This window comes from Grampus griseus (genome assembly GCF_964374135.1).
Source record: "Grampus griseus genome assembly, chromosome: 3".
In the NCBI taxonomy this organism is placed as follows: domain Eukaryota; kingdom Metazoa; phylum Chordata; class Mammalia; order Artiodactyla; family Delphinidae; genus Grampus; species Grampus griseus.
Window position 1 is genome coordinate 63,864,780 of NC_139019.1, and position 20,608 is coordinate 63,885,387.

At 42.9% G+C, this 20,608-nt stretch overlaps 1 protein-coding gene across 2 annotated transcripts in view; it reads left to right on the forward strand.

Moving 5' to 3' along the window:
- Positions 1–20,608, forward strand: part of RASGRF2 (Ras protein specific guanine nucleotide releasing factor 2) — a gene marked incomplete at both ends in the record, with an annotated part of 226,854 nt that overhangs the window by 156,735 nt on the left and 49,511 nt on the right. For both annotated transcript variants that reach the window (XM_082650502.1, XM_082650503.1), the window contains one exon: positions 19,781–19,887. In XM_082650502.1, coding sequence (XP_082506628.1) covers positions 19,781–19,887 — 107 coding nt within the window. The remainder of the gene's footprint in view (positions 1–19,780; positions 19,888–20,608) is intronic.

Sequence of the window (20,608 nt, forward strand, 5' to 3'; positions counted from 1 at the left end):
TTGCACAACCCTATAAATTTACTACCTATCAGTGAATTATACACTTAAAAGGGCTGAATTTCATGGCTTGTAAATTATCTCAGTAAACCTGTTAAAAATTATATGTGCTTTCATTTGTTCATTTCTTTTGTTTACTGGCTTAGCCATTTTATCTTCATATTATTACTTCTATCTCCAGTGAAAATTTTATTTTATTAGTGACTCTACTATTCCAGCTAAGAGCAGTGCTTAGAGAGTTTTATAAGTGCCTTGTAACTTTGAACTCTTCCCTCTAGAGCAAAAGTTGATATGAGTTAGGTGAGGTCCTTCTGAACTCTCTCCCAGGGATCTTATTATAAGGAAAACCCTAGTAAGAACTCTGAAGGAAGCTTTATAGCATCATGAGTGCTGGAGTATCTGAAACCAAATGTCAGGGACTGTGGTTTCGGAAGTGGGTAAGAAAGGAGCTTTTAATTGTATGTATTTTTTTCCTGCCTTCTTTAAAAGTTCTTATAATATCTAACCTAGACTAGAGTAGGTTAATTCATCTGACGCTTAAGGAACTGTCCATGCCTTTTGAATATTTTTTAAGCTAAGAAGAGTGCATTTGCGTGTGCCAGTTGTCTGCTGTGATCATTGCATTCCCATCATTAGATCTGAGGCTGAGATGGGTCAAGGACTCAATTCAAATTCATCTTGGGATCATTGCACAATTGCCCACAGCATCTTACCAAGAGAGTAAGTTAGTAAAGTGTAGAACCATTGGCATTCCTGATACATAGGCAGGCTTTCATGGAACTAAAAATTATCTTGCTGGTGACAGAATTGGTCATACTGAGAGAAAGAGAGCTACATGATGGCTGGTGCAGTGATCTACTGATTTGGTCTAATTTCCCTCATCAGAGAGCATTTCCGAGGTGTGATCTTGAAAGAAAACAGCCTTTTCTCTGGGCTGATGATGGGGAATAAGTACTAATGAATGACCTTACTGTATGATTGAGATGCTATTAAATCCTCGCCCTTGGAGCTGAGTATAAGAGCTGGCTCTTAGAGTCTTCAGGAGCCAGAGGTGGAAAGTATTCCATCGGGAGGATGTGCTATTTACCAGTCATAGGCTTTTCTAATTTGCTGAATTTACTGAACACTGGAGAGGACCTCTTAGACAAAATATAAATATTGTTTTGTCTCTACTGTAGCCTCTTTCCACCTTGTATACAAAGATTCCTGTATATAAATTGTGTGCAAATTATTTGATACTTTATTTATTTATTTATTTATTTATTTATTTATTTATTGCGGTACGCGGTCCTCTCACTGTTGTGGCCTCTTCCGTTGTGGAGCACAGGCTCTGGACGCGCAGGCTCAGCGGCCATGGCTTACAGGCCTAGCTGCTCTGCGGCATGTGGGATCTTCCTGGACCGGGGCACGAACCCGTGTCCCCTGCATCGGCAGGCAGACTCTCAACCACTGCGCCACCAGGGAAGCCCTTGATACGTTATTTAAATCCTTGTAATGAAGATTACTAATTACTATGAGCATTATTGGCACCGGTGAGCTCATTGCCTGTGTGTTAGTCAGATATACATTATCATCTTCTATTTATTTATTTATTTTAACATCTTTATTGGAGTATATTTGCTTAACAATGGTGTGTTAGTTTCTGCTTTATAACAAAGTGAATCAGCTATACATATACATATATCCCCATATCTCCTCCCTCTTGTGTCTCCCTCCCACCCTCCCTATCCCACCCCTCCAGGTGGTCACAAAGCACCGAGCTGATCTCCCTGTGCTATGCGGCTGCTTCCCACTAGCTATCTATTTTACATTTGGTAGTATATATAAGTCCATGCCACTGTCTCACTTCGTCCCAGCTTACCCTTCCCCCTCCCTGTGTCCTCAAGTCCATTCTCTACATCTGCGTCTTTATTCCTGTCCTGCCCCTAGGTTCTTCATAACCTTTTTTCTTTTTTTTCGGATTCCATATATATGTTTTAGCATACGGTATTTGTTTTTCTCATTCTGACTTACTTCACTTTGTATGACAGACTCTAGGTCCATCCACTTCACTACAAATAACTCAGTCATCTTCTATTTAAATTCATTTCTTTTGTCAGTCAGCCTTTTTCTCTGAAACATAGACAGAGAAAGGTTTTTAAAAATTCTCACAGGCTATCTTCTAAAGATGGGCTCAAGAGTGCCTAATTCACCCAGAACTGTCCTCAGGGTGAGAGAGAAGCTTCTGTGTGAAGTCTCCTTACCTCTACTGAGACTTCTTTCTCTCTCTCTCTCTACTCCCCCCCCCCCACGCCTTTCTTTCCTTCTTTCCTTCTGGCATATATAGAAAGCAATTTTGATCAGTGAGTTTTTACCTAGAAATCATGGAGGTCTATTAGAAGGCAGGTTTCAGCATAACAAAACTGAAGAGCCTCCAGGTATCCCTGAATGTGGGATGTGCTGTTTTAATTGAATGCCAAGACTTATTCAGACACTGACCTCATCTGCCTCATTTCTGATTACAAATATTGAACATCATAGGCTAATTCCTGGACCTTTGGCATTGGACACTTGCTGTTATCTATGGAAGTTTGGTTGTAGGGAACAAATTAGCTATTTCCCTAGGGAAGAGATTTATTACAGGGAATTGGGTACAGAGGAAGGAATAGGCTTAAGGCTGGGCTTCAGGGAATCACTTATGGGGGACCATGTAGAACTCGCCCACCTGGGGCTGCTGCTTCTGCTGTCCTTGGGTGGTGGACACACAGGAGGTCTCGGGAAACTGCTGACCCAAGAAGACATTGACTTCATTCCATCAGTGATCAGGAAACTGCTACCTGCCTCTGCGGAGGCTGCCCCTGTGGGCTGGGGCACTGCTGGCCTCCGTGGCCATGCCTGCCAGCAGAAATGGCTGTTGCAGTGGGTAATGGCTTCTGTCTCATTTCCACCTTCCAGGCCCTGAGCAGATGCTCTAATTTGCTTTCAGAACCTGAGTTGCAGGAGAGCCTGGGAAATGCAATTTTTAGCCAAAAACTTTTGAGCCTTCCAGCCCCAGAGGACATGAAAGAATGCCTCTCCATCTTCGGCATTTACATGTACAGTAATTCCCCTACATACGAACAAGTTCTGTTCCCAGACCGTGTTCGTAAGTCCAATTTGTTCGTAAGTCCAACAAAGTTAGCCTAGGTACCCAACTAACACAATTGGCTATATAGTACTGTACTGTACTAGGTTTATAATACTTTTCACACAAATAATACATAAAAAACAAAAAATAAAACATTTTTAATTGGACAGTACTTTCAAAAGTACAGTAGTACAGTACAACAGCTGGCATACAGGCGCTGTCATCGAGTGAACAGGCAAGAAGAGTTACTGACTGGAGGAGGGAGAGGAGGTGGGAGATGGGAGAGCTGAACGATCATCAGCATTAGGGGACGGAGGGCAAGCTGCAAGTTCACTCACGCCTGAGGTTGGTGGAACGCATGTTCGCATTTTTGAAAGTTCTCAACTTGAAGGTTCGTATGTAGGAGACTTACTGTAGTTAGTTATGCTTACCAAAAAATGTTCATTTTAAACCATCTTAATTCAAATACAGACATGAACAACCGTATTGGAAGAATATGCAAAAATGAGGTAGTGCATAGGCACATAAGGTGCCCTCACACATTTAAATGCACCTCTCTTGACCACCAAACTCAGTAATTTGGAATATCTTCAAGCAAAGCAATGTTTGCACAACATGTGGTCTAGCTACAAGAGAAACATGCAATTAGAGTGTCCATGTGGGACCCCAGTTATGTGTATATGAGTGCACATGAAGTCCTGTGCTGAGAATAAACAGCACTTTTTTTCTGACCTGGGAAGTACAGATGCAATGTGTGTCGCAGCATGAGATGCTGTGTCATCAGAGAGCTGGGCTTGGCTGATGGTACCAGGATGTGTTTGTTCACTGGGGAACTTTTGTAAGATGGGGCAATGAGAACCTAGGACTGCTGCAGTCACATCGGTAGTTGATGTGACTGGTACCTGATGACATTGTATGTGCAAAACCTCCGCTACCTCGTGAGGTTATTGTGCGGGTTAAATAAGGGTAAAGTGCTAGAACGATGCCTGGCATATAATGAACACTATATAAATAATTGCTATTATTACTATTATTGTTTTTATTTAATCATTATTATTTTCTGTAAAGCGAGGGTAACCGACTTCTAGGATTGTTGGAAAGCTTAAATGAGTTTAGTCCCCGGCATAAGTGAGCACTGAACGAATGCTAGCTATAAAATAACAATAGCCATAATGTTTTAACTCTTAGAATGATGCTTGCATTGTAACATATTTCCCTAGACCTTTTGATCCAGAGGCCTTCTACCTCTGATGAGAAAGACCGAGTTGCTGTCTTGAATTTGAGAGACGAGCACAAGGGCCGTGTTTTCTTCTTCTGGACGGCGTGACTTCTCAGCAACGCTCACCCTTAGTCCACGGCTTTAGTATACTTTACAGCCTTCCAATAGAACCTCAAGTCTAACAAGTTAGTTTACCTTTGGAAAATTATTTTTCTAACCAAAACGATTTTACACCACAGTATTCACTGTGTGAATTAAGGTCTCTGGCCTTAAAATTGGGCCAAGTTAAATGAAAAAATAGGTCCAACCTCCATGAAGTTTAGGAATCAATATGGTTTGTTAATTCGTATTTATATTAACCAAATTCTTTGACTTGATTTGGTAGAAAAGTTTTTTGCAGAAGTATCTGGTAGACTGTTGAATAATTTTTAGACTGTTGAATCATTTCTTGGGAAGTTAAAAAGTACATACTTTCAGAATTTGCGGTTTTAAAAAAGGATTTTCTCTAGCCTGACGAATAGTGATAGTAACACAGAATAGGGAATGGAATTCTTGGGGAGCTTCTGGTACCTTCTGGCAGTGGTACACCAATTAGCAAGTGTTGATCTGATCAGCAAAGTATGGATTCTGGAAGGAAGAAGTTCCCTATGAAATTCCTATATGGGAGTTAAAGTCCTATGTAGATGAGATAAAGGTGTCTGGGTAGGGCAAAGAGGAATTCTGAAGCTTTCAAACACGTTTTAAGAATTGTTAGTAATCTATTGGAAAGTTTTCAACAATGAGCATGGAGCAGCCATCTTCCACTGAAATGATACAAATAGATTCTGTCTGCAACACTCTGCGGAGACATGGCTCCCCAGCCGCAAGGACAGGGCCCAGTGCAACCCTGCCTTCATGCAGTTGGTGTTTCCTGGGACTGAAGGTTTCACAGATGTGTACAAGCCTTTCTTCTGAGTCCTCAGTTACTAAACTGAAAGTACTTTACAGCACCTCAAGTCTTGTGATTACAGACCCTGGGGAGGCTGGGATGAGAATAAAAGTGTGGTAAATTCCCAGGCAGGGAAGTTCAGGAATCTCCTGACTCAGGACATACCAAGGTCTTCCAATAAGTGGAACCAGTCTATGTTGGTATGTTTATCCACAGTGATAAAATGAATGAAAAAATCTTGGCATAAAAACAATAATAACAATTAAACAGGTTGACTCAGTTCCCACTGTGTGTTAAGACCCTTTCCATGAAGAGACATGTAAATGTAACACAATGTCCCAGGCCTTCAGCCTGGAACCTCAAAGTGAGGCCTGATTTCTTCTTATACTTGAATTAAATCAGTTTAAGAACTGCCTCTTCCACCTTGCATCCAATATAGATTATCATTGGAACATCCATCTTTCAAATACTTCCTTGGGAATATTTCGAAGAATTGCAGGTGGTGTGTTTCCCTGTCCTCACTTGCCTGGTGCTTCTCTAGATTGAATGTCACGTTCTAACTACATCAAGACCCCACTCGCTGGCCTTAGGTGCCTCTGCTGCTGATGTGGAAGCTTTGGCCAGTTCACAGAGATGCTCCTGCTCTCTTTATGGCCACCCCTGGGGCTGGTGCAGATCTCTGCTAATTTGCTCAGACCACGTGGTTTACACCTTCCCTGAGCTCTGGGACTTATTCTGGGTGTCAGTTCAGACTTCTCCTTCCTTCTGGTGACTTGACTCTTAGGAGCCCCAGCCTCCTTTCCTACAGTCTGACCTGGTTCTGTCTGTGCCACGTGGGGCCACCTGGTGTATCTCAGTGTCACTGAACCTCAGAGAAAAGAGATGGGGCTGTGGTCATAAGAGGGCCTTATGTAAAACACAGATGCAATCGGATATATGGAATTGGTGTTGCCCAACTTGACCAAGAAGCACTCAGGACCAAAGGTGGATTACTGGGGCCGAGTGACACTTTATTTCTCCTGCCAAAAGCCCTTGCCTACCTTTAATGAATTCTAGGGATACCTAGGCTAAGCCAGAAAGACACAGCATCCATTGTCACATGTGAAGGAGTGACAGCATTGAGGACAGGCCTTTGTAAGCAGAGGGGAGGGATCCGTGGAGACTAAGGTGCTAGAGGAAAGATTGGGGAAGGGGCAAGGGCAGGTAATTGTTGATGCCAGGGAAGCGAGGGTATCAGACACGTGGTGGGGAGACCTGAGCTTTATCCAAGAAGGCCCTGAGAAAGGGACTTTAGGGGCATCTAGATAAGCTCCGCATGATACCAAAGAGGAAACTGAGACCGTGAGAGACAAAGGGACTTTTCCAAGGCCACTCAGTAAGGCAAGGTAAAAATCCCCAGTCTGTTATTTCTTCTGTCACATTTGCTGCTCTCCCCTGGGAGGAAAGAAGAGAGTGGGGATGGAGTGGCAGAGAGGTTTTGAATAGGGGAGCTGAGGTGTCTCCTGATGTCCCTCATGACATGACTGCAGTCTTCACGTCACAGGTGGCGAGGCGTGCTGAGGGTGAAGGAATGGGACATCCCGGCAGCGTGTGCTCAGAGTCTTGCCACACTGCGCCGTTATCAGCATTGTGAGTTGTTTGACGTTGCCCTCGGCAGCTAAGGTGATGGATCTGAAGTTGTTGGCCTAAGGGACCAGGGTTGAATCATCCGTCCCTCAGCACTGTTAAACTAATTCACTGGAGTAGAATTATACAGCAAGCTGCTCAGAATCTGTCTGAAATCCCGGGAGAGGGCTGTAAACCGCACACTTCAGTACACAATTGGATGGCAGTGATACTCTCCCCGCTGCGCTTTCTGTAAGTTTCAAAGCACACACAGAATTTTAAATGAAAGGCCACAGGGCGGCTGCAGGCTTGAAAGCCTGCATTCTGACCCTCTGCCTCTCTGTGGCCGCCTCTGGGAGAAGCCCGCCTGGCAAGTTCTGATGGCGTGATCAAAGGCGTGGAGCCTGGAGCAACCAGGACCTTAACTGAACATTGACAGAATCAGATGGACTTGGTATTCACATAGGGTGGAGCTGCTCTTTTGAGAGGCCTGCACAATTGTGCTGCCTGGACTCAACCTTACGTCTTCAGATCTCAAATGGGTGTTCTGTGCTGCCAGGCTGTCCTAGTAAAGTCACTTTCCTATACGCCAGGATTTCTAGTCCTCTCCTGTCTTCACATCTCCACCTTCCTCTCCGTATTCGCTGAGGAGCTTCTCTCCTACTGTTCTCCCAGTGAAAACAGAAAGGATGACCTCTCTCCTCCACTAGTTTCACCAGCCCACTGCACTTGGACTCATCCTCTGGCTTCTCCCACTGGTTCTGGAAGAATCATCCCTGCCCTGCTGTTGGGTCCACCCCTCCCTTTCCACATGCTCGAGAAGTGTTCTCACGCAGTTATTACCCTTTCCTCCCTCATCCTCAGTTCCCCCTCTACCCAGTCACCCCCATCAGCATGCCACCGTGTCCTTACATCACCCATTTTACCAGCTCCTGTTCCATTTTGCTGCATGTTTTCAAAGCAAAATGTCTTGAACAAGTGAGCCGTACTTCATGTCTCCACTTCATCGCCTCCATTTCCCCCCAGCCTATTCTCTTGGACTTTCACTCTGAAATGACTCTTGTCACCTATGACCTACATCTGCAGAAGCCAAAGCCCTCATGTTAGCCTCTCAGCAGCCTTTGGGGCAGCTGATCGCATCCTCCATGTTGAAACACTTTGTCGCCATGACACCACACGTGCCAGATTTTCCTTTCACCTTGCTCTTCTCCCCCTTTTGGTCTCATTTGCTGGCTCCTCTTTGTTTGTTTGTTTCTTTGTTTTGCGGTACGCGGGCCTCTCCCTGTTGTGGCCTCTCCCGTTGCGGAGCACAGGCTCCGGACGCGCAGGCTCAGCAGCCATGGCTCACGGGCCCAGCCGCTCCGCGGCCTGTGGGATCTTCCCGGACCGGGGCATGAACCCGTGTCCCCTGCATCGGCAGGCGGACTCTCACCCGCTGCGCCACCAGGGAAGCCCTGCTGGCTCCTCTTATACAAAATCTCTACCGGTCGTGGGATCACAGGGCTCCATGTGGCCTTTTTTCCTGTCTACGCTCTCTGCCTAAGTAAGCTCGTGCAGCCTTATGATTCTAAGTACTATGTGAATGCTTGATAGTCTCCAATTTACGTTCCCAGTCTGAGCCTTTCTATTTGAGTTTCAGGTTGTTATGCCTAAGAGCCTCATGGATATTGCCACTTAGATGTCTGAAAGAGACATCTTTCAGGTTAAAACCAAACTCTTGATTTTTCTCCCTAAAACCTACCCTTCCCCAATTTCAGGAAATGGCATCATCATCTAACCTAGCTGCTCAGGCCCCAAACAGTGGAACCATTCCTGATTCCTCTCCTTCCTTTAGACCTCGTTTTGGCTTCTTAGGGCTGCTGTAATAAATTACCTCAAGTGGTTGGCTAAAGACAGCAGAAATGTGTTCTTTCATGGTTCTGGAGGCTAGAAATCTGAAATCAAGGTGGCAGCGGGGCCGTGTTCTCCAAAGGCATTGGAGAAGGAGTCCGCCTTGCCTCTGCCAACCTCTGGTGATTGCTGGCAGGCCTTGGTGTTCCCTGGCTTGTGGCCCCATAACTCTGTTCTCTACCTCTGTTGTCACAGGGCCTTCTTCCCTCTGGCTGTGGCAGTGTCCAAATTTCCTTCTTCTTATAACCATACCAGTCATTGGATTTAGGACCCTCCCTAATCCAGTTTGACATCTTGATTACTTCTGCAAAGACCCTGTTTCCAAATAAAATAACACTGACGGGCTTTGCGTGAACGTGAATTTGGGGAAACACTATTCACTTCAGTACAGACCTCCACATCCAGTCCATCAGCAAGGCTTAGCCCCTCCATCTCCAACAGTTCTTACCACTGCTGCCACAAGCTTTGTGCATACCTGCATCACCTGGATTACAGCCTCATACCTGGGCTTTCCCACACCACTTTTGCCCCCTCCAGTCCACACTGCCCAAGGCAGCCACAGTAACCTGTTTAGAGTGTCAGTGAAATCATGATTCCCTTGCACAAAACCCTCTGGTTGCTTCCCAATACCAGGGAACACAGTCCAGCTCTTTCACTCGGCTTGAAAGATGCTTGGTGATTTTGCTCTCCAACTTCATCTCCCTTCTCCGGGCCCCATATTCTCTGGGCCTCAGCCACACTGGGCCACTTTCTGGCCCTCAGTCAAGCTGAGCTGTCTTGTGGCCTTTTCATTCACTGTTCTGCTTGAAACACTCTTCCCCCAGATCTTCATTTGACCATTTCCTATTCTTTGTTCAAGTCCCAACTCTCCTGTCTCCATCCCCTCCTTAGAAAGGCCTTCCCAACCCAGCCTAGCAAATGTCCTCTCTCTCTCTCTCTCTCTCTCTGTGTCTCTGTGTGTGTGTCTCTCTCTCTGTGTCTCTCTCTCTTTCTCTGTGTCTCTCTCTCTGTCTCTGTGTCTGTCTCTCTCTGTGTCTCTCCCTCTCTCTGTGTGTCTCTGTGTGTGTGTGTGTGTGTATGTCTCTGTGTGTGTGTGTGTGTCTCTCTCTGTCTCTGTGAGTCTCTGTGTGTGTGTGTGTGTGTGTGTCTCTCTCTCTCTCTGTGTCTCTGTGTGTGTGTCTCTCTCTGTGTGTGTGTGTGTGTGTGTGTGTGTCTCCCTCTCTGTGTCTGTGTGTGTCTCTCTCTGTGTCTCTTTCTCTCTCTGTGTGTCTCTGTGTGTGTGTGTCTCTCTCTCTTACACGCACACACACACACACACACACACACGCCTGTTTACCTTCCACATAGCTCTTCTTTTCAATATCTGAATTTACCTTATTCATTTGTATGTAGATAATAATACCACTGACATGATTTATTATTTCTGTCTCCCCCAGTAGAATGTAAGTTCCTGTAAGCAGCTAATTAGTTTCCCTTTGTCCACCTCTATACCCCAGTTCCTATGAAAGTGATTGGCACAAAGACACTCCGTCAGTATTCTGTGCCTGGTAAAATGGGCTTCCTTTGTGTTTTGTGGCTCCCACCCTCCCTCCCAAGGTATGTTTCATTTTCTACTGGCAAAATTCAGTGCTTTTATACATTCAAACTTTTTGTGTACATTCCAATGTTAACAATTGAGGGGGAGAAAATGGCCTATTTTTATCCCCCCTCCCCAGCCGTCTCTAAAATTCTCTGCAGTGGCTTCTTCAGAATAGCTCAGCTAATTCTGTAGCCATCCCCGCTCCTTGCACACATAGGCACATGCTCCTTCACAACTGTTTACACGCTTTATACACACCTCCCGGGGTCAGGAGCTATCACTCATTGTCCCATCCCTGCCCCCGTGGAAGAGCATTTCTAGATGTGTGTGTAGCATTCTGTAGAAAGAAATGTAGAAGGATTTGGAAAATTACTATTATTTTGGTTTGTGGGGAAATTTTGCCTAATGCAAGGATAGGAATACTGTTCCACATCAGACTGGTGAGCTGCCTCTTATCCAAAAGAGGTAGCAGATGCCCATCAGAGAATTCAGATAACGTACAGAAAAATCGTCCTCCTTTCTTTTTTCAGATAGTTGGGTATAAAGTTGGGCAGAAAAAGAAATAATTGAGAAATTTAAAGTTTGTTCCCTTTGTTTTTTGGTGTTCTTTATGTTAACCATTTCTAGAGCATTTACTGTATTTTCAAAGGCCTGGGTAATACTGGTTTTACTGTCAAGAAACGCTGACCAAGAGTATTAGATTTCTTGGTTTCTTTTAATATATTGCCATATTTTAATTTTCAAACTGGTTCAAATTATTGTCTCCCACAAACCTGTGTCCCCTCTCAGTTTCTAGCCTGTCTCTTTTCTTCTTGTCTCAGCAGTTTTCTTGAAAACTCATTTAAATTTGCTTACTCTGTGGCTTCACCTGTTGCCGACTCCTCAAAGGACCCCATTCTTCTTTGTCAGAAGTCACCGTCGCCCTCCATACTGGCTGTGTGTCCTTGTTGCATCTTTACACCAACACAAAAGCTGATGGCAGCAATGGGAGGGCTGGAGCTTACATAGCGATAAACATGGGCAGCTAGCGCTTCCTGTGAATAGGCATTCAGACGGGGTGTTTCAGTGGGAAGAGGCTGGATTTTAGAATCCAGTGACCTCGCCATAAATCCTGGCTTGGCTTTTACCATCTGTGACCTTAGGTGGCTACTGGACTTCTCTGAGCCTCAGTTTCCTCATCTGTAAAAATGAGGAATGTGTTTTATACAATTGTGAGAATTAAAAGAAGTAACACCCAATGGTTCTCAATAAGTTTTGTTTTAAACTTAGTATATAATCATTTCTTCAAGAATCTAAACAGCACATATTTTTAAAAATCCATGAGAACAATTCAGCTGACAGTCTTAGTTACTGAATTTTTGAAAAGTGAAGGCAAAGGGAAGATACCGATTTTGCCATTCTTCATGTATTTTTTCATCGTAAATAATGATAGACCTGCTGAGCTTCTTTTCCTCATTCTACAAGGATGTGTTTTTTTTTTCCTTGTTACAGTTAATTGTACTTAGAGAAAATCTCAGGTTAAACTGAGTACGGAGAAGAACTTTACAACCCAAGGATAAGGATACACTTAGAGAAAAATTTTTTTAAAACCCACTCTGCAAAATTTGTCCATTGCCTCATTAGTCCTTTCACATTTCTGGCCATGTGCTTTGAGTGGGAGCTTACCTCTTCATGACACACACACACATACACACACACACACACACACACACACACACACACACATGCATGCGTCTCCCCGCCATCTCTGGCACCTCCCCCACCATTGCCGTCGTGATAGGAGTTTGAGGAAGGGGTATGGTGCAGTTTGGCAAGAAATTTGTAACCTAGAGGTCCTTCAAAACATCTTTGCATTTCATTGATGTTTTGAAGGACTTCTAGGTTACAAATTCCTTTATCTTTAGTGGAAGGTACCAGAAAGAATGCACTCTCATCCTCTGGATGGTGTGATATGAGGTTATAAGTCTAGCATGGCCTTACCCATTTTTGCTACCTGGAAATGAGAGCAGAATTAAAGCACTAAAGAGAAATAGACATGGGCCAGGCTAACATCAGCCTCTGAATCAAACAGGATCTGAATCTAGAACTATCTCCAGATATATAAAATAGTAATTCCCTTTTTACTCTAAGCGAGTTTGAATTGGGTGTTCTGTCCCTTTGCAAACAAAAGATTGCCAACTAAGAGTCCATTAAAATAGGAGTAATTGAATGTACCAGTAGATTACTACACCAAATTTCCTACTATATACAGACTAAAGTTCAGTTTCCATAATTGTAGCTATTCTAGATCATATCTCAAGAATGAGTCTGTTACTTTATAGGCTCAGTGAATACTGTTATCACAATGTTCAGCACAGTGTATGTGCAAATCTGTTTGTCTGCATTAGCCTGTTTTTTTTTTTTTTTTTTTCAGTTTACTAGCTAATACAGCCTCTTCATACCAGGAAAATATTCTAGACTTGGTTCAGTGGACAACAGGGAGACATTAGAAGTACTTGGTGCTGGAGCAGTAACAAATTAGAGGGATATTTGAGAATACTCTTGAAGAAACAGCACCGTGCTCATTTGCAGGGTTTTGAATTACACATTTTTGGTGTTTTACTTGTTTGGAGGCTATCTTCTCCCCATTTAAAGGGCCAGCTCCATGAGAGCAGGGACCACATCTCTTGTTCACCCAATACCTACAGAGAACCTGGAACATAGGTTGACAGATGCTACCAAAAAGTTAACAGTATTTGTTGACCTAATGGGAAAAAGCAAGGAGAGACAGAGAGGCGTGAGGTTTCCCACCTGAGAAGTGGAAACCATGGTTGTTCCATTAAGTCAACAGGAAAGTTAGGGTGGGGAAGCGCTTGAGAGCAAAAAACATAAATTTGATTTTGGGATATGTTTTTTATGAGAGAAGAATGTGTCATTAATATGGAAATATCTTGTAAGAAGCATTTCTTACAAGGAATGAGGGATTTGGGGAAACGGTGGAACTGGAGGAGTCAGGTTGGAATATGTAGAAAAACCCGTGGGAGAGAATCATGTCCCCGAGGGAGTGAGAACTGGTTGGAGTCAGCTCAAGAACAGACCGGAAACCAAGGTATGAGGCAGAGGTGGACAACCTGGAGGATTGGGTGGAGAATGGGAAGAGTGTTTAGTGACAGAAACAAAGGGGGGACCATAAGAGGATGAGCGTCCTCTGCTTGTTCCTTCAGACATGTTTCAGAGTAAGGAATGGACTTAGTTATCCAGAATTTCTGGGAGATTAATGCAGTTGGTTTAAACATAGTGCTAATAATCAGATTGTCTGTATTAGTCATTTTCAAACTGTTTTATTGCAACCCACTCTCATACATTTTACATTTTGATCCAGGATACACACACGCACACGCACACACGCACACACAACTGGTACAAAATTTTCTCTAAAGAATACTCACTCTCACTATGTACAACTTTCTCAGTTTTCATCTATTTAATTGTTTAAATGCTGATAACAACCGACTAAACTGATCTCACTGCCCATTAATAGATCATGACTGGAAGTTTTAAAAACCCTGGTTTATATAATGGTCACATAGGAAATGTAATGAATTTGTGGAAAGAGTACACTTTGAGAAAATTTTAATTCCAGTTAGATAAATAAAAGTTTTCATTTAACATCCATTACCGTATAAAACTCTATAATGGTGCTATGTTCTTATCGCTCTTCAAAATTTAGAAAAGAGAATTAAGAGGACAACACTTACTTTCCCAAAGTAGTCAAATAGCATCTTCTCTTGTAGCTTTAATAATATTTACCAACTTGCAAGTAAAACTTAACGTATAAACTTTGTATCCAGGCTATGAGGTATAATTTAAAGCACTCTGGCTTTGGAAATGGGCAGACCTGGGCTCAAGTCCTGGTTCTGCCACTTATTAACTCTGTGACCTTTGTCAGGTTTCTTAACCTCTCTGATTCCCTGTTTATTTGTCTGTCAATGGGGGAAACAACATTTACCCTACTTTGTTGCCGTTGTTGTTGAACAAGCCACATTACTCATGGTCCTATATTTGGTACTTGGTGGGCATGCAATGAATGCCAATTGTTATTATTTCAAGGGTTAAAATATAGACCACTTGTTAAGCTCCTAGCACAATGCCTGGCACAAAGAAACAATAAATATGAACGATCTTTCCATGCCAACAACCAGAGTGGAAATACACTTGTAATCCAAGTGCACAGAAATGTACAAACCAATTATATGATTTTGTACTGCACATGATTTTTAAAGAAAGATATCTACCGGACAAAGTAAAGCACATGGATAACATTGACGCTGTTGGAGAGATTGAGTCCCATTTGTATAAAGTGAAAAATTATTCATCACTGTTGTGGCATTTTTCTTAATTGCCTCACTGATATAGTCATTAAAGTGATCTCAATGCATTCATTCAATAAGCCTAAATTTATTAAGACCTACAATGCCAGGTGCTGGGGATAAAATTATTCACAATAAGAAACAGGTTCTAGAAATGTGGTTAAAGTAACCAATAGTTAGCATTTACTTTTCCTTCCAGGCAGCCCATCACCATGGACCACTGACATCAATATTATCTCTGTGCTTTTTAGCTCTTCCTGATTGTACTCTAACTTTCCTCACCAAGTCAGAGGATGGCCTAAAGATGCTTTGTTGGCATTAACAACAACTCCATGGTCCACTTCTTGGCGATCTACTTTAGATGTTAAAATACCTTCCCATGTTCAAGAATTCCTTGTCTTTGACAGTTTGTCCTCAGCTCTAACTGGACAAGTCCGTAATCCACCTACACGTAATCTTAGTTCCATCTCACCATTATTTTACTTGCCTCTTACAAAGTAAGCAGTGAAGTTAGCTAAGTATCACATCATTTGGAGTATAAAATGAAAAATGTCCTCCTTTTCTCTATTTTAAAATTTCCATGCCTCCCTCCCCACTACTTTATTGTATGTCCTGCTTGTGATAGATTTCAAATACATAGTCATCATGGCAATATGGCGGAAAAATGCCCTTTATTCGGATACATAGCATCTGCAGACACTTTCAAATAGTTTTCATTGGGAGTGCTGCAATTTTTGCTAAGAAAAATAACTGCTGAGTGCCTGTGTGCAAAGCTGAAGGGCCTACAAAGATGCCTGAGATAAAATCCCTTCACCAGGGAGTGTATAGTTTAATCAGAGAGACGTCGCATCTACCAATTGCTATAAGGGAGAGAATGACTCACAAGGTGTCTGGGGGAAGGACCATAAAGTTGAATCTCATTCTTAAATTCACACGTATGGTGACTTGGTTCTTATCACTTTTCCAGATGGCTTTTGTTGCCCAAATTAGCTTGTTTGACCAGTGCCTACAACTGAAAAAAAGACATGCATAATTTGGAAAGACAGAAATCTCGAGGTGACAGTATTCCAGATGTGTGATGTTAGTAAAACAAACTCTTCGGGTATCTGTGGAGTTTGGTTGTGCTGTGACATTTGACAAGCGAAAGATGTTTAAAGCTCCACAAAGATTTGCTCTTTGCTCTTCCAAAAAATGGCATAAGAACTTCTTGGGGGTGGATCCATGATTTTAGGACAGAATGCCTTCTACCTGGATATTGCCACCAATTCGCTATATGGTTCACGTTTAAATTCAGAAATAAATATTGCCCAAGCAGCCCCCAGCTTAGATGGTAGTTTGCAATAAGGAGGAAATCTGGCGAGTTGCAGAAAATTGCTGCTCTGATCACAGAGCTTTAAAATCTGTGAAAAATGGGAATCTTTTTCACTGCTTGATCAACAACAGATGGAGGTCTTTGATCTTAGAAACACTCTGTCAATTCTATTTAAACCACCAATTTAGAAGTTCCCTAAACCAGATACATAAACTAGCTATCTGAGGGGCATACCTGTAGTAAATCCTGATAGATCAAGTTTTATTAACGGGGCTGCTGCTCACTCATTAACTGAAGTTGCCTTAACTGTGCTCTCATGTGCTCAGCTGATACGGATGGTCTTGCTGTAATATAGCACGTGGGTCCATGCTCCCAATCAGATAGCCAGTCTCCCCTCTTTCCTACCTCTTTGTTTTTTTATTTTTTTAACATCTATATTGGAGTATAATTGCTTTACAGTGTTGTTAGTTTCTGCTGTATAACAAAGTGGATCAGCTATACATATACATACATCCCCATATCTTCTCCCTCTTGTGTCTCCCTCCCACCCTCCCTATCCCACCCCTCTAGGTGGTCACAAAGCATCGAGCTGATCTCCCTGTGCTATAGCTGCTTCCCACTAGCTATCTATTTTACATTTGGTAGTGTATATATGTCCATGCCACTCTCTCACTTCGTCCCAGCTTACCCTTCTCCCTCCCCATGTCCTCAAGTCCATTCTGTACGTCTGCTTTCTTTATTCCTGTCCTGCCCCTAGGTTCTTCAGAACCTTTTTTTTTACATTCCATATATATGTGTTTGTTTTCTACCTCTTTAGCTCTTTGTACTGCATTTGGGTAATTTTCTCAGATGTGTTTTTCAGATCTCTTTACAGTTTACTCTTTATTCAACTGGGTCTAACCTGTATTTATTTATAATATCTATCTCTGTTTTAAATTTCAGCTTGTCTATTTGTCAGCAGTAATTGAAAGAATAATTCCATTAATTTGAAGACATTTTATGTGATTCTTGTAAAATCTGACTTGACATATTTTAAATTCTTTTCACATGTTTTCAGTTCCTACTTTTATATCTTTAGACTTTATAAACATCCTAATTTTAGGTTATTTGAACTAGAACTATTGCATAGTTCTAGTTTGTGAAATTCTTGGTGGTGGAGGGGGGTGAGGTGGGGCGCTCCCGATCCCTTTGTCTACAGACCCTTGTTCATGGTGGATGGCTTGTGTGTTTTGTACTCTGGGATTTTGAGGTTTTCTTCAGAGGCCTTTCTTTTTGGTCATCCAGTATAGGCTGAGGGCGAGCGTTTGTCCCTCCGGAGCGGTTTTGTGTGTGCTTTTGTCAGGGCCTCCGGAGTTATCACTGGCTGGGGCCAGCCAGTAGTGGTTCAATCTGGGCTTCGAACCTACATGAGGTGCGCCTGTGGTTATCAGTTCTCAGGGAGCCTTTGTTTCACCCTCACTGAGATCCAGGCTAAGACAGTCAAGTTTCTTAACTGTCTCCTTTTACAGGTTGGAGAATTTCTTTTGCTAATCCTCTCTTGGGCAGAGGGGATGGTCTTTTGAGAGTTCCAACTTTATGTGGGAGTCTCAGTTCTAACTCTGGCACTCACACTTCCTGGGCCTTCGTCTCCTGAATCACGTGGACTTACAATCCACATCTCCTGTTACCAAGACTGGTAAACTGCTCTCCTCTTAAGGCAGACAGCAATAATTCAGAGGCTTAGTTCTGGTTTTCAGATCTCTCTGTGTGTTTGACCCTGGAAAATTCCTTATTTTCTTGAGAACTCAGCTGTGCATTTTAAAAGATATTTATTATATTTTACCCAGAATTTCTAAGCTTCTAATAGCAAAAGATTTTTTCAGGATATCTAGTCTGCCAAGAGCACATCATCATCCTCTGACAGTGTCTGCTAGTGGGTGGAATATGCCTGTCTACAATCAAAGAGGAGTATGGAGAAGGGGCCCCTGCCCTTTAGAAGCTCATGGACTTTTTCGTCTAACCCATTCATAGGTTCTGATGACTGTTCATTCAGTCTTTCACTGAATCATCCTTACATTTGTAGCATATTCAAGTAAATAGTTAGTTCCTACTATCCAAGCTTTTGTTCATTTATTCAGCAAATATATATTGTGTCCAGCATCTGCTACATGCCGCATATGTGCTCATGCTCAGCAAAAACATATCTGATCCTTATCTTCATGGAGGACGCAAATAATCACATAAATAAATGCAAAATTGCAAATGTAGCAAGTGTCAGAAAGTAAATGTGCATGTTGCTGTGAGATGTGCAATGGGGGATTTACCCAGCTCAAGCCAGAAAGGGCTCATTTGGGGAAGTGAAGAAAGAGTGGCTTTCACTGAGTGAAAGACGGTATATGCAAAGGCGCTGGGTTGAGGATGACAGGCTGAAAGAAGGGTGGTTAAATGGAAGAGGAAATAGAAGAATATGGTCTCAGAAAAGGCTGAGAGGGAGCTAAGAGGCAAACCATGGAAGACGTTGTAGGCTGTGTTAAGGAGTTTTGTATTTATCCTGAGTCATTGAAGGGCTTTAAACAGGGGAATGACACATCTAATTTGCCCTTTGGAAAATCTTTCTGACTTCAGAAAAGAGAACAGATTTGAGGGGGCAGGAGTGACAATGAAACTAGTTAGGAGGCTGTTGTCAGTGGACTAGATGATAATTGCTGGAGCTCGATGCCAGTTTTGGCTTTGTGGATATGACGACATGGACAGATTTGAGATTTATTTTGCAGGTGAAATTATCAGGGAGAAGAAGAGAGATGGCCTAAGAACAATTCCAAAGTTTCAGCCTTATGTAACTGGATGGCTAGTGGTGCTCCTTTACTGAGATGGGGAACACTGGAAAAGGACAAGGTTTGGTGGAAAGGCCATCGGTTTTTCTTTTGTACATAATTGAGTTTGAGGTTTTTGAAACATCTAAGAGGAAAATATCAAGAGGCAGTTGGATATATGGGTCTAAAGTTCGGAGAAGAAATCTTGGGACATAAATATGTGAGTAATTTTTTATAGGTGATCATTAGATGAGATTTCCTATGGAGAGATGATAGATATCCCTTGAATATAGAGACATGGAGGTTATTGGTGACTTTAATAAGCTCCCACTAATTTCTCAAGTGCCATTCTAAATGCTTAACATGCACTGACTTAATCTCCAAACAAGTCTCTGAGGTTGGTACACTTATCCCACGCAGGACATGAGGAAACTGGTCGCCAAAGAGGAGCCATGACTTACATAGTAGGAGAACAGGGATTTGAACCCAGACAGTCTGGCTGTGGAGTTCATGTTCTTAACCACCATGCTATACTGCTGCTCAATACGTGGGTGCACAAGAAAGTATTTGTATCATCGGGGAGCCGAGGCTCATCCAGCTACAGATATTGAAAATGTTTGTGGTTATATAATGCCTTTGGAGCAAAAGTATAAACTAATGTTGATTCAAGTACTTTGTTAAAACTCCTTCTTGGCTTTCTATTATATAGCAAGACAGGCACAAATGGAAGTGTCACTAGACCGGCTTTAGCTTTAATCAGTGGCCTTTAACAAATATGTGCACGTTATTCATTTAATTGCACCTGTAACTAGGTGGTGGCCTCGCTGCTGAGGGTATAATAGGTAAGTAAGCAGAACCCACAACAGTCTGAAGCCACTTGCTCCTCTGCCAAGATGTGTCATTTGTGAGTTTCATTAACCAATGTCCCAAAATAAGTGACCTTCTCCAGGTCCCTGGGGAGTGGCTTTAACTACATCATGTGTGTGTTTCTTTTCCTCCTAAGGCTTTAACAACACCGAGAGAACATGTGACAAAGAGTTTATCATACGTAGAACAGCCACCAATCGCGTACTGAACGTCCTCCGTCACTGGGTCTCAAAGCACGCACAGGTAATTCAGTGGCCTCGGTAATTACTTTCAAGGATTTGTTTTAAAACCAACTTTTTAAGTCATTACAACGCCTTCTGATTCTTTGGAGTTGGAGTCTGAAACCTTGAAATTGGAACATAGGAAGGGAAGAAGCTGGAGGGTGGGCCTACAGATCAAAGCAAACAAACGTGTACCGCTAACATCTGCTGTTTCAGATCTGCAAAGGGCATGACACAAGAGGTCAAGCAGGGCTGCCCTCTGCCCTCATCTCTCAGGCAACAGCACCCACTGCGGGCACTAGAGCTGTGGCAGGGCCACTGTCCCCTGCCACCCGGGAGCACTATTCACAGGGCCCTCTCTGTAAGTGGAGTTGGCTCACCTGGGGTGGCACCTCTTGGAAGTAAACAGCAGGTGCCCCTAGAAGTAAGCAACATTCTGGTACCAGACACTCTGGCGTCTGGTCAGGGAGTGTTTTCTCAGCCCGATTCAGAAGATACTTTGCCTCATGCCCTTTGATGTTTTGGTTTCTAGTACGGTTGTCTCTTGAACAATGTGATGGTTAGGAGTACCAGCCCTCTGCGCAGTGGAAAATTTGCATATAACTTATAGTCGGCTCTCTGCACCCATGATCATGTGATATATGTGGTTCTTCCATATCTGAGGATTCAACCAACTGCAGATTGTGTAGTACCGTAGAACTTACTCTTGAAAGACATCCACATACAAGTGGACCCATGCAGTT